This window comes from Lipotes vexillifer, unplaced genomic scaffold (genome assembly GCF_000442215.2).
Source record: "Lipotes vexillifer unplaced genomic scaffold, Lipotes_vexillifer_v1.1 scaffold961, whole genome shotgun sequence".
NCBI lineage: Eukaryota > Metazoa > Chordata > Mammalia > Artiodactyla > Lipotidae > Lipotes > Lipotes vexillifer.
This window is the reverse complement of record NW_006776468.1, coordinates 99,033-112,861: the sequence shown is the minus strand read 5'-3', so window position 1 is coordinate 112,861 and position 13,829 is coordinate 99,033. Positions and strand designations below refer to the sequence as shown.

At 46.9% G+C, this 13,829-nt stretch overlaps 1 protein-coding gene across 3 annotated transcripts in view; it reads left to right on the top strand.

The window, feature by feature from the left end:
- The window catches only part of EIF2B3 (eukaryotic translation initiation factor 2B subunit gamma), a 163,000-nt gene extending 151,129 nt beyond the window's left edge, over positions 1-11,871 (top strand). The window contains exons 11-12 of one of the 3 annotated variants that reach the window (XM_007450353.1): positions 2,720-2,823; positions 11,615-11,799. In XM_007450353.1, the coding sequence (XP_007450415.1) occupies positions 2,720-2,823; positions 11,615-11,667 (157 nt within the window). In that variant the 3' untranslated portion in view covers positions 11,668-11,799. Of the gene's footprint in view, positions 1-2,719; positions 2,824-11,614 lie in introns of all 3 variants that reach the window. The other 2 variants (XM_007450354.1, XM_007450355.1) reach the window with 2 other exon arrangements.
- Positions 11,872-13,829: the final 1,958 nt, after the last annotated feature.

The following is a 13,829-nucleotide window of genomic DNA, read 5'->3' as shown; positions in this document are numbered from 1 at the left end:
TAGCCAGTTGTAAGCCTTCTGTGTCTCAGAAGCCTTGTGTCTGAGGCTTTCTATACTTCCTTACTCTTCTCTTGGGGTGAATTTTCCCCTAGGAGCAGGAGTCACCCTAACCGCTGACTGGACTGCTTTTCCTCAGGCAGAGGGCAAATTGGAAAGTGCTGGAAGGTCCCTTAATGCCCACCCACTGAGTGTATCCTGAGTCTGAGCCAAAAAACAAACTAAAACTAGGACTTCCCTGGTGGTCCAGTGGTTGAGACTCCACACTTCCACTGCAGGGGGGATGGGTTCGATCCCTGGTCAGGGAACTGGGATCCCACATGCCGCGTGGTGCAGCCAAAAAAAACCTAAAACTGTTTCTACCCATCTCTAGCCCACACCACAGAGGTGCTGTGGCTTTGGCCTTTTGCTGCTTTCCAACAAGCTTTAACCTTCTAGAAGAATAGAGATAAAGAAGGCTCTGGAATACCATGAAGTGCTAAAATTCCTTTTTGGCAGTTTACTAAAGTTTTGGCATTTGGGAAGAATCTTTTTCTTTTTGATATTTATTTTATTTTACTTATTTTTTGGCTGCGTCAGGTCTTAGTTGCAGTACATGGGATCTTTTGTTGCGGCGTGTGGGCTTCTCTCTAGTTGTGGCGTGCGGGTTTTCTCTCTCTAGTTGTGGTGCATGGGCTCCAGAGCGCATGGGCTCTGTATTTTGCGGCACGCGGCTCTCTACTTGAGGCACGCAGGCTCAGTAGTTGTGGTGCACGTGCTTAGTTGCCCCACAGCATGTGGGATCTCAGTTTTCCGACAAGGGATTGAACCCGCGTCCCCTGCATTGGAAGGTGGATTCTTTACCACTGGACCACCAGGGGAGTCCCGAGGAAGAATCTGTTTTTTTAATGGCCTGTGCATCATAGTTTTAGTGCTTGGAATGGCCTCTTTTCCATCCCCCATGCCTCCTGGGTTGCTTGAGGATTTTTTTTTAGTTGGTGTTTTGTTTTGTTTAAATGGATACTCACATCCTTCCTACTCACCTCTTTCTCCCCTCCAAATGCCCATTTCTGACTCTTTAGGGTATTAAATATTCCCTTGTTAGGATAGAGCTCCTTCCATAGAGCCATCTTGGCTCAAAAAAACAACTAGGCAGGGCTTCTCTGGTGGCGTAGTGGTTAAGAATCCGCCTGCCAATGCAGGGAACATGGGTCCAAGCCCTGGCCTCGGAAGATCCCACATGCCGCGGAGCAACTAAGCCCGTGCGCCACAACTACTGAGTCTGTGCTCTAGAACCCGCAAGCCACAACTACTGAGCCCGCGTGCCACAACTACTGAAGCGCGCATGCCTAGAGCCCGTGCTCCGCAACGAGAGAAGCCACCGCAATGAGAAGCCTGTGCACCCGTAACCAAGGGTAGCCTCTGCTCGCCACAACTAGAGAAAGCCTGCGTGTGCAAAGAAGACCCAGCACAGACAAAAATAAATAAATTAAATAAATTAAAAAAAAAAAATAGGCAGTCCCAGGCTTCCTCTAGACTTTTCTCCCCTTAATTTCTTTCTTTTTTTTTTTTATTTAAACCTTATTTATTTATTTGGTTGTGCCAGGACTCCTTAGTTGCAGCTTGCTGGCTCCTTAGTTGTGGCATGCGAACTCTTAGTTGCGGCATGATGTGGGATCTGGTTCCCTGACCAGGAATCGAACCCAGGCCCCCTGCATTGGGAGTGTGGAGTCTTAACCACTGAACCACCAAGGAAGTCCCCCCTTAATTTCTTTGTATGACATTATGATTAAATGTATGAATTCTGGAGTCAGGCAGACTTAGTTTTGAAATTGCTACTTGGCAGTTATGTGGTGTTAGGTAAATGGTTTAACTTCTCTTAATCTGTTAACCTCATCTGTAAAATGTTGTTATTTTTACTACATCAGAGGTAAAAATGTACTTCAGAATGATTTAGGAATGTCCCAGATGATTTTACTGATGAAATGGCTAGATTTGTAGGTCACTCCTGTAATGTGTATAGAATATTTAGCACAGTACCTGGCCTGAGGTAGATATGCAATAAATGCTAGTGAAGATTTTCAGAAGGACTTTTCCCCCACCCACCAGTCCTCAGAAGCCAAGAAGATGCTTTTTAAACACATTCAAATGCTAAGAGCCAGTGGAGCTACTCTTGAGACTGTTGCTTTTATGAGTAATCTTTTATGTAGCATGGAGTTGGTTTAAAAAGCATCCTTTTTTTTCTAAACGAGTATGGTTTTGATTAACCAGGGTCTATGATGAGAGCTGTGGGGCACCCACTGTTTCCATAGCTGATCTCCTGGGAAGATTCATGGGATCTGAGCCTCCAGTGAAATTTGGTATATATTCCCAGATGAGAGACAGGAGCAATGGATCAGCCCAGGGACCAGGGCCAGCTTCCACCCCCAGACCAAAGGAAGAGAGATTGGATGGAATTTAGACCTCCCAGTCTGGGGTGCCTAAAGAACTGAAGGCAGACTGGTTGCTCTTTTCAGGCTTTGGGGGAATATCATTATGAGCATATACAAACTCTGGTCTTCTCTAAAGCCCAGTCCTCTCCTGGCCCAGCTGTGCCATTCTGTCTTCTAATGATAAGCCTGTAGCCATTAACTGGACTGGCCAACTAGTCCTAGCATATGGAGGAGCCAGAACCCCCAACCCATAGTGACAAGGATAGTGATGAGAGCCATGGACACTCCCTAACTTGGTTACTGTGTTACAGAAGCAACATCCAGGGCAGCGTCATCTGCAACAATGCTGTAATCGAGAAGGGAGCAGACATCAAGAACTGCCTAATTGGAAGCAGCCAGAGGATTGAAGCCAAAGGTAAAGCAGAAACCAAATTACAATCACAGGTGCCATTTTTTACATATCACAGTAGCACAGATAATGCTCAGTGCTGGTGAGAATTGGGGAACAAGTATATGCATACACTTCAGGTGAGAACATAAATTGATAAAGCTATCTTAGGAGGGGATTGACATCACTGTCAAATTTTTTAACTTTGACTTTACAGTTCCATTTTTAAGATTATCTTGTTAGATAAGCTCATATATATTTATGCAGCCTTACTACCAAAAAATTGAAAACATAACAGAAAGATCTGATGACCCAGATTGGCACCAATACTTTACAGTGGTTGTTAGGCATAAGAGAGAAGGGCCAGTGATCCAACAAAGGCTCTGGAACTAGCTCTGGCCTCCTGCAGTCCTTGAGTACCTCATCTGACCTGATAGTTAAGAGAGAGAGTCCCATAGATTCTTGGCCTGGAAGAAGGTTAGCAGCTTCTTCAGAAGCCATTTTCTCAGAGCCATCCTCAACTGCTTAGCGATGATTCTGTGAGCTTTACTGTTAGCTAGCTCTGCGCTGTAGCTGTAGAAAGACTGTATGGTGCTAGAGAGACATGCAGACATCAGGATTTCCCTGCTGGGCTGGTCAAATTTGAATGGTCCATAATTTGACTGGGTATTTTTAACCAAAAGGTAGGCAAAGCTCAAGATCAGTAAGGATGGCTCATTCCTTTTCAGATTATTCCTAAACCTAAAATAGAATGGGATAGGGGAGTTGCTGAAGGAACTAAACCCACCAATTCTGAATTGGTGTAAAGCCACATCATTTTCCTTCTCCCAGTAAGTAGAGGCCTTCTTCAGTTTTTATTCCTTCCCTTTTTAAAGTTGTGTGTGCTTCCCTTGTGAGCTTTAGACTCAAACAGACCCGGGTTCAGATCTCAGCTGTGCAACTCACTGGATGTGCACCAGGTTAAGTTTTTAATTTCTTGGCCTCAGATTTTTGAAACTAGAAAAATTGAGACAATGATACCTATCTTGGGGCTTCCCTGGTGGCGCAGTGTTTGAGAGAGTCCGCCTGCCGATGCAAGTGACATTTCTTCACTACTCTTTAAGTCAGTTTTTTCCTCACTTAAAAATGGGACTCGCCCATCTGGTAGGTTACTTTGAAGATTTGATGTAATAGCATTTTTTAAAATCCCTATCACATCCTGGGTGTTTAATAAATATCTATTTCACCCAAAAAAAAAAAAAAAAAAAAAACCTATCTTGGAGGATGGTTGTGAGAATTAAATACAGTTAAATGTTTTGAGGAGTACACACAGCTTCTGGAGCATACCAGGGGACTTAGAGCTCCATATACACCATGCTCTTGTGCCTCTCCATGCCTGTGCACATGCCCCCTCTCTCTCTGGAAATTTTGATGACTCTGCCCAAGTGCTTTCTCTCCCTGACTCTTCCCATGATTCCCCACAGTCAAAATGAACATTCCTTCCTCCTCTGCTCCTTTGTCAATACCTTTATTAAAGTACATACACAAGTTATGGCTATTATTTATGAATCTACCTTCCCTACTAGACTGAGAATCTCAGGCCAAGGATTGACTTATTTCAATATGTATCCCTAGCTCTCAGAACAGGTCCTGGTTTATCGTAGATAGTGGGAAGGGGAGAGATGAGTGAATGAATTTTGGATCCATAAAGGGAATATGGGGGCATTTCAGGGCAGAGAGTTCGGGTTCCAAGAAAGGCATTTGTGAGATAGTTGCAGTTATCATGAAATCTCTTCTGGCTTCTCTTCTAAACTTATGCTGATGAAAGAACCACATGCAACACCGATAAATGAACTGGAAAGATGTGGCCGTGGCCTGAAACCACCCTTCAACCTTTTTCTTCACTTGAGACTAGATGCAACTCTCTTCTTCACTGCCTTTCTTCTCACATTTCAAGTGCTTTCTTCTTCTACGTGTGAGAACTGTCATTTCTAAGAGGCCTTTCCTGGGTGTCACTAGTTTACCAATAAGGTTCTTTGTTATAAGCATCATAAACTAATAACTCTGGCTGATTTAAGCTGATAAAGAATTCATTGTAAAGGTAGGTCGCTCACAGCTCTAAGATAGTCGCAGAATCAAGCTTAGAAAATAGGTTACAGCCAAGATTTACACTCCAAATCATTCTGGTGAGGACACTGCTACCATCCTTGCTGAACACTGGTTATCACAGCTGGCAGTGCTACTCCAGCCGCCCAGCAGGTGGATTCTCTCTGGTTCCTACTTTTTTGTGTGGTCGCCCAGCCCAAGGTTTGTGGTGGCTGCATTAACAGGTCAAGCCTAGATACTATACCCCTGCCCTAGCTGCAGGGAAGGCTGGCATTTTTAGTTCAGTTAGTAGGAGACAGACTCCACCCAGTGTCTCACCAGAGAATCTTTGAACAGGAGTGTTGGTCAGCAGCAGTGCCCCAGCTATTGGTACTTTCTGCTGTGATCCCATGCCAGCTGAGAGTATGAGTTTAGGTGAGAGGGCTGAGACACCAACTTGAAATCCAGCACAGGAGGCATGGATTGCCCTGCCCTCCTAGAGTGCCACTGGCCTACAGCTATTGTTTACAGCTTTAAAATGTTCTCACATGCATTGTCTTTATTGGATTCTCATAAAAGCCACCTAAGGTAGGGATTCATTATTGACCCATTTGGTGAAGTGGAAACTGAGACTTTGAAAAGTTGAAATTTACCCAAGGTCATAGCTAGTACATGACAAAACTGGGTCTTCAGCCTGAACTATGGACAGCCTCCAAAAAGACCAGAAGAAGAAGCCATTCCTGGCTTGCCTAGCAGAATTTGGTCATTGATACCCTTTTTCTCCCTTTAGTCCATCTTTCTCGGACTAATAGGAAAAATATGTTTGGCCTCCATATTATGGCTCTTACTCTCCTCATGAACAACAGGCCTTCGTTCTTTCCCCTGCTCAGCATACCACTTCACCCACGCCTACCCTTGGCTTGCAGAGAAACTTGTTTTTTGAGCATCTGAGGCCTGTTGGTTGTTTCTTTTTTTTTTTTTTTTTTTTTTTTTTTTTTGGCGGTACATGGGCCTCCCACTGTTGTGGCCTCTCCCGTTGCGGAGCATAGGCTCCGGACGCGCAGGCTCAGCGGCCATGTCTCACGGGCCCAGCCGCTCTGTGGCACGTGGGATCTTCCCGGACTGGGGCACGAACCTGTGTCCCCTGCATTGGCAGGCGGACTCTCAACCACTGCGCCACCAGGGAAGCCCCTGTTGGTTGTTTTTTAAAAATAGGATTCAGAACACCAGCCTTTTCTCTGATTCCATGGAAGGCCTTGGAAGGGATCCCCAGAGCTTCAAAAGCAGCCGCTCAGCTGGCCTGTGGGGCTGCTTTCTTATCCCATCCTCTCCCCTGTCTCCTCATTGCATTTCTCTGTCCTGCTTTGTTCTCTCCTATTTGGGTTTATGGCCCCACACCATGTTTCTTCCACCTCCTTCTTGCCTCTTTGTCTTTGTAAATTATCTCCTGCTCAGCAAAAAGTAGAAACATCCCCTAGTGCTTTTCTTCTTTCAGTCCCTCCTGGAGCCAGGAGCTGCTTCCTTTTGTTGTTTTTACTGGCGTATTTGAATGAGTGAACTCCATCTGCCACTGCCCTAGGGTGTCCCTCCTTTCTTATTTGCTGGAACCTGGAAGCTCACAGTTTCTGCTTGTTCTTCTCCCCACTTGCAGCAAAGTATTGGTGCTCCTTTCTTTTACTTTACAAGGACCCCTCTTCCTTCTGTGTGCAGAATGCATGAATGTCAACTGAATGCCAGTATTGAGGGACATCTCCCATCAGGGAGCATAGGGATGTGCCAGCCAAGCCCCTAGGATGTCACAGGCTGCGGCATCTCCTGGGCTTTCTAGCTCTAACTACATGCCCTCTCCTTAACTGTCCTGAAGGAGAGATGGCCAGGGAGGTCATCTGGACTTTAAACTGGAGAACCCCAACACTTCTTGCTCTGTCCTCTATGCTAGAGAGACCAATGCATCCAGCACAGTAGTCAGTGCCTTCCTGCCACAGGTACTCCTGGCCAGTCACCTGTTCCCACTATCACTTATCTTTTTTTTTTTTAATATTTATTTACTTATTTATTTTGGCTGTGCCGGGTCTTAGTTACTGCACACGGGATCTTCGTTGCGGCATGCGGGATCTTTAGTTGCAGCATGCAGGCTCATAGTTGCCACATGTGAGCTTCTTAGTTGCAACATGAGGACTTCTTAGTTGCGGCATGCAAACTCTTAGTTGCGGCATGCATGCGGGATCTAGTTCCCTGACCAGGGATCAAACCCAGGCCCCCCGCATTGGGAGCGTGGAGTCTTACCCACTGGACCACCAGGGAAGTCCCCACTATCGCTTTTCTTTGAGGCTGAGCCACATTGAGAATGCAAATTCCAAACCATCAGTGCAGCAATCAAGACCTGTTAACTATGGATGACCCAGACAAACATCAACTCAGGTCCTCACTAGCAAAGAGTCAGGAGATGGCAAAGTCCCCAGTCAGTCTTCCTCCCATGGAGGGATTTCAGGAAAAAACATTCATCCTCAGAAGCAATGCCGTCCCCTCTCCAAATCCCAGTCATTTGCATGCCACAGAGTCACCACATCCATAGCAGTCTTCTACACCAAAAATGGGACTATCGTAACCCAGCTTAGGCCCCTCTGCCCTTTTTTAGCACTACCAGGAAAACAAGGCATTTTCTAACAATTCTGGCTTTACTCACCCCACCCAGCATGCTCAGTTAATGAGATTATCTCTGGCAAAAATCCTGGCAACCAAGTTTGACCTCCTGCTCAAGCCAACTGAAAAGCCACAGCCAACAAAGTCAAAACCTGGGAAACTAATTGGACATTTCATCTGAGTCTTTTATTACTGTCAGTGAGAGAACTTGGATCTCTTCCCTGGTCCCACAGTGATCAGTCCTTTGGCTGTGAAAGTAGACCTGATGGGTACATAGGTCAAGTCCTGGCTAGCAGGAGTCCTCCCCAGCTTCCCAACAGTGCAGCTTTTCATATGTGACTTGTCATTCCCTTCTACCTCACTGGTTTTGTTCCCAACTTACTTTCCTCCCCTGTACTCTTCCCTTTAGGATCTTTCCCGACCTGATTCCAGCGCAGAACTTTTCCAGTGTGTTTACTGGAGCCTCTGCTTCCAGCCCTGGCCAAGCGGAACTAGTTATGCTTGTTTTTCCCCTTCAGGTTTCCTCCACCTTTACTGAATCTCCATAAAAATACATCTTCCCCCAAAATGCCAGATACAGTCTTCCTCCCCTGAGTCCCAGTGAGCAAACCAGAGATGGTGCCGGTATTTATTTGGAGCCTAGCAGAGCAGAAAAAGGTGTTGTTTGCCTCAGCCTAACCCCTCATTAACCCCTCTGGTCTGGAGCACTGAGGACCAAGAAGTGTTAATGAAACTGGCACTGTCTTCAGAACATTCCAGTGTCCCTGGAAACTAGGAAGAGACTGGGTGAAGGAAGAGCAAATGTCAGAGTCTGGTTATGAGATGATGTGGCTAACTGATGGCTACAGAGGGATAAAGGGCAAAGAGGAGCTTTTGGAGGTGCCCTGGGAAGCTAGCCAGAGAAGCGTTTCCTTTGTTCTTTTCTGGTCAGTCTTACCTCAAGGTAGAGCCTGATTGACAGTCACACTCCAGGAGCAGCCCCAGCCCTAGGGAATTTAGCAGCCTGAGCAGTGTCTGGGCCTCCCTCCCATTCCTCTCACTGAAGGAAGCAGATTGCTATAAAGTATAAAAAGAACACCTCCTAGGGCAGGAGTACACAGGCCAGACCCAGCCACATCCTGTAACTTCCATTTAATACTTATCAAGCCTCTTTACATCAATCATCTTATTGAATCCCCACAACTTTGTGAGGAAACTAAAGCCCAAAGACATGAAATAATTTGCTCAAAGTCAAATTACCAATAGAATTCAAATCTCTATGGCTCAGCTCTCCTATTCTGCACTGTCACCTTTTCTTCTCACATGAGATTGCCTCTGTCAAATACAATGCTGAAACAAGAAACTCTGTGAAAGGCCTAGACCTTGGTTTCTCTTCCTGCTGGAGAACATTAGAGAAATAGGCCCAAAGATGCTCTAGACCCATTAGGACCTTTGCTGTAACACACTGGATGTGTCAGTTATATTCTCTTTCACAAGGGGATTGGAGGCCTTCTCCTCCATACATGCTCCTTTTCCCACTTCTCTACCCTCACATAACCCCCAGAATACACACACCTTCAACAAACAATTACTGCCTATCTTCCAGGCTCTGGGAGGCTAGGAGTGTAAAGATGAGTAAGACTTGCCTCTTGCTGTCCAGCTGCTCACAGTCTATTTTAGAGACTCAGATGAGTAAAGAAATAAGTGCAGGGGCTTCCCTGGTGGTACAGTGGTTGAGAGTCCGCCTGCCGATGCAGGGGATGCGGGTTTGTGCCCTGGTCCGGGAGGATCCCACATGCTACAGAGCGGCTGCGCCCGTGAGCCATGGCCCCTGGGCCTGCGCGTCCGGAGCCTGTGCTCGCAACGGGAGAGGCCACAACAGTGAGAGGCCCGCGTACCGCAAAAAAAAAAAAAAGAAAAAGAAAGAAGTGCAGTAAAGTTTCACGGGTATGATGGTAGAAGACTGTCAGGGTTAATTATGGACAGAAGAGAGAAATTGGTCAGTTCCTGGCACAAGGATCAGGAACACCATCTCAAAGGAGAGAATTTAGGCTAAATCTTAAAATTGTTGGCTATTTACCAAATATACAAAAGGGAAGAACCTCTCGAGCAAAGGGGAACCATGTAAACAGGCACCTGACAGCAAAAAACAATCTGATATGTTGGGAATTGAAAATCATTTGGAAAATCTAGAATATAGTGTGTAAGGGAGATATAGCAAGAAACAAAACTAGAAAGGTGGATAGACCAGAGGACATGTCTGAAATCTCAAAGTCACCACAGTTTCAGTCAGAAACCCCCTTTCTACTGACAGAGCAGAAGTAGGCTCCAGGCTGTGGGCAATATGAACAGAACAAAACATCTCTTATTATCAAACTTGGTCCCATCATTAATGATCTTCATTTTGCTGCACCAAACCCTTCTGAGGCTGAAATAGAGCCTCAGGAAAGTCAGAGTTTCTGCCTATCAGGGTCACTCTCAAGCCCCCATGTGTGGCAAGAAAGGTGTTGGACCTTTAGAAGCCAAGCTAACCCAGAAGGAATCCATTTTCAGCCAGGTGGTCAGCCTTTTCTGTCTGAGCCAATAGAACACTGAAAGCTCTCCTTCCTCCTACATCTGCTCCATACCTCCAGGGAACAAGCAGGCAGCATGCTCCTGGTTTCCCCTACCCCTTCCAGACCATTGGTTTACTGCCTCCTTTCTATAGCTCTTACTCCTTGAAAGCTAACCCTCTTCTTAGCTTTCACCCCATCGTTGGTAAGCTCCCAGGGTACTCCCCTAAATATATTGAGGGTTCACAGTCTTCCCCTTTCCTCCCTCTCTTTTTCCAAACATCTTGGACAACTTAAACATATTCATGGCTGAAGCATCCAGCCCCTCAGCTTCACCATTCCCTGACCTTCTCCACCAATCTTCACTCCCTTGCAGCTTTAGCTCTCCACTTACATAACCATACCCTATGCCTGTCATTACCCCAGACCTCTGAAATCTTTCATGTGCCAGTAGCTGTGCTAGACACTGGGGTGTGATCATAAATCCACTGCCCCTGCCCTCAAGATTCTTACAGTGAAGTAGAGATAGAGATACACATCAGGTAGAGTGTTTTCAGAGAGCAGGAAACGGACAGTTCGGAAGGGAAGGCATCACATAGTGGAGGTGCTTGATTAGGGCATTTAGGGTGAGTAGGGAGGGAAAGAAAGGCATTCTAGGCAGAGGGAACAGCATGTACTAAGGTCTAGAGCTGTAAAATAACATGGCTTCTAGGTACAAATGGAGAGTGATGGAAGATAAAGCTGAAAGGTAGGCAAAGGTCAGGTCATACAGGGCCTTATGAGTTTGGACTTTATAAAAATAATACTGACCACTATTTGTCAAACACTCAATGATTTTTTTTTTTTTTTGGTACGCGGGCCTCTCACTGTTGCAGCCTCTCCCGTTGCGGAGCACAGGCTCCGGACGCGCAGGCTCAGCGGCCATGGCTCATGGGCCCAGCCGCTCCGCGGCATGTGGGATCTTCCCGGACCGGGGCACGAACCCGTGTCCCCTGCATCGGCAGGCGGACTCTCAACCACTGTGCCACCAGGGAAGCCCCTCAATGATTCTTTAACTCATTGAATCCTCCCAATAACCCTGTCGAGTATGTGGTATTATTTACATGTGACATATGAGGCATCTCCCTTTCTCCTTTGAATATCTCCACTTAACTATTTAGTCTCTTTTCTTCTCACTATTTTCCCCCATTCCCTATCCTCTGGCCACACCACAGTTTTTCACATTCCTCTTTCTTACATCTTTATGTCTTTGCTCACGTTGTTCTAACAGCCTGGAATGCCTTCCCCTTGATATACTGCCTAAAAAAACTCTATCATTCTTTATGACTCAGTTCCAGTCCCCCTCCTATGTGAAGTCTCCTGAAATCCAGGTGTATAGAGAGTCAGTCCCCTCCTCCTGTGTGGGAAGATGCTGTCTCTTCCAAAGTCCTTTCGACAAGTTGTATTCCCAAGAGCTTCTAAAGAGCAGAGCCACGTAGGAGAGGCATGAATGTTTATGAACACAGAATTAGAAGTAATTGGGTTTGAAATGACATATTTTGCTGCTATTTCTTAAACAATCTTTTCTTTTTCTTTTATAGCCAAACGAGTGAACGAGGTGATCGTGGGGAATGACCAGCTCATGGAGATCTGAGTTCTGAGCAAGTCAGACTCCTTCCTCTTGGCCCCCAGAACTACAGATGTTGGCTGGCCCACCTGTTTGACTCTGTATTTATTTCCCAATAAAAGAAGGGCTCCCAAAGGCATGCTGGAGACTTAGGGAGTAGTCCCAAGCTCCACATCAAATGGGCTCCAGAGATACACAGTGTGTGTTCATGTTGTAGAGACCATCTGGAGCTGGCGTGTGGAACAGTGGCCTAGCTCTTGTACACCGAGGGTATCAGGCAGGGACAGCAGCTGTCCAGTGGTGAAGTTCCTAGGAGGGCTACTTTCTGACTGGCTGGCCCAGCCTCGTCCTTAAAAGCATCTACCACCTGAAATGACCTGAGGGTACTTCAGTCCCTGACCCTAATCAGGCTTTCTAGGCCCATAGGCCTAGCTGCTGCCATTGCGACCTCTGCGTATGATGTTCCCTCTACAGCTGTCAGTTTGGGCAGCCTGGCGCCTGAACCTCAGTCCAGGACTTACTGCTCTGCTCCCATACCTACCACACAGATTCCTGGCCCCTGACACCACGCCACCGCCAGCCTCACCCTCTAACCCCTGCCATTTACTTCCTATCCTTCCAGCCTCGGATCAGTTTCTCCAGCTCAACTATTACTTGGAGACCCTAGAGCAATCAGGAGGCAGCCCCTGCCTAGCCAACAAGCCTATCCCCACAGGTAAAAGAAAGCCATGGTTTGAGAGAAGCCAGACCCCCTTCTCACCTCCTCTTAGTGAGGTCTGCCCAACGCGGTAAGGAAGAGGCAGCAACCTATATCATCGTTTGAAATTCTTTCTGAGTCTTCTCCAACTGCACTCCTTTATACCCTAATTACACAGACTCCCCTGCTTCAGATCATTGAGAAGTGAGATTTCAGTACTCACAGCTCTTCTGGAGCCCTGTGCACCTTGCCTTCACCACCCCCGCTCCCAAACACACACACTCTGCTCTTGCCTCTCCCTACATTGCTTTTACAGCCTGCAGGTGTTTGGTGGAAGATGAAAGGGGTTCCTGGGGTGAGATTTCACCTCCTAGAATTATCAAAGGAAACGTTTCTCTTGATGTGCTCACTGTGGGTGGCTGTAATTATAAAGAATGATTTGAAATACTGGTTTCTACATTGCTTCAAAAATCTGAAGTCTCTCAAGTTCATTTGAGTGATCTTGCCTGAATCTTAGTTGCTTTTATTGAACTTGTCAGAGACCAGATGAGCATTCCTACCCTGGGGGATCTCCACCTCCGCCAGCCTTCTTGGTTGCTCTAGAGCTCCACATGCCTCCCACTGGTCAGGACAAGGTTCCTGAAAGTTTGTCCTAATCAGACAGGAGCTGAAATGGCCCAGCAGAGTGGTTGAAATTGATAGGACTGCAGAGGAGGTGGGAATAAAGAGCTGTGGTAGTGCCCAAGATGATCCCCTTTGGAGGTGATATTAAATTGGTGGGGCTCCGATGATGCTAGAGACAGTTCTGGCCTCGATGGAAGAAGACCTGCCCTGTGGAATGTTGTTTGGCTTTGGCCAAATCACTGTCTCTCTCTGTCCCTAAGTTTCTACATCTGCAAAATGGAAAAGTTGGACTGGGTGACTTTTAAGTGACTTTCTCAGGTTTTGTCCCCTCTCAGAGCTTTCTGACCCTTGGGGTCCAGGTGTCCCAATAGGCCAGAAGACTGCTCCTTGACCGCAGAAAGGGGATAGAGGTGGGTGGATTTGGAGGTAGGGTGGAGTAGGGGAAGAGAAGGGATTGATTAAACTGTCCCAGAGCCTTCCCATACCCCTTTCTGATCTTCCCCACTGAACTTGTGGAACCCCTAACAGTAAAGTAGAGGAAAAGCCTCTCCTCTACCTTCCCTTGCACAAGCCCACGAGCAGCTCCTGCTCCAAGGAAGGGAGGGAGCTGGAGAAAACACAGGGTGGGCTTCCCTGGTGGTGCAGTGGTTAAGAGTCCGCCTGCCAGTGCAGGGGACACGGGTTCGAGCCCTGGTCCGGGAAGATCCCACATGCCGCGGAGCAACTAAGCCCACGAGCCACAACTACTGAGCCCACGTGCCACAATTGCTGAAGCTTGCGCGCCTAGCGCCCATGCTCCACAACAAAGAGAAGCCACCACAGTGAGAAGCCCGCGCACCTCAATGAAGAGTAGCCCCCACTCGCTGCA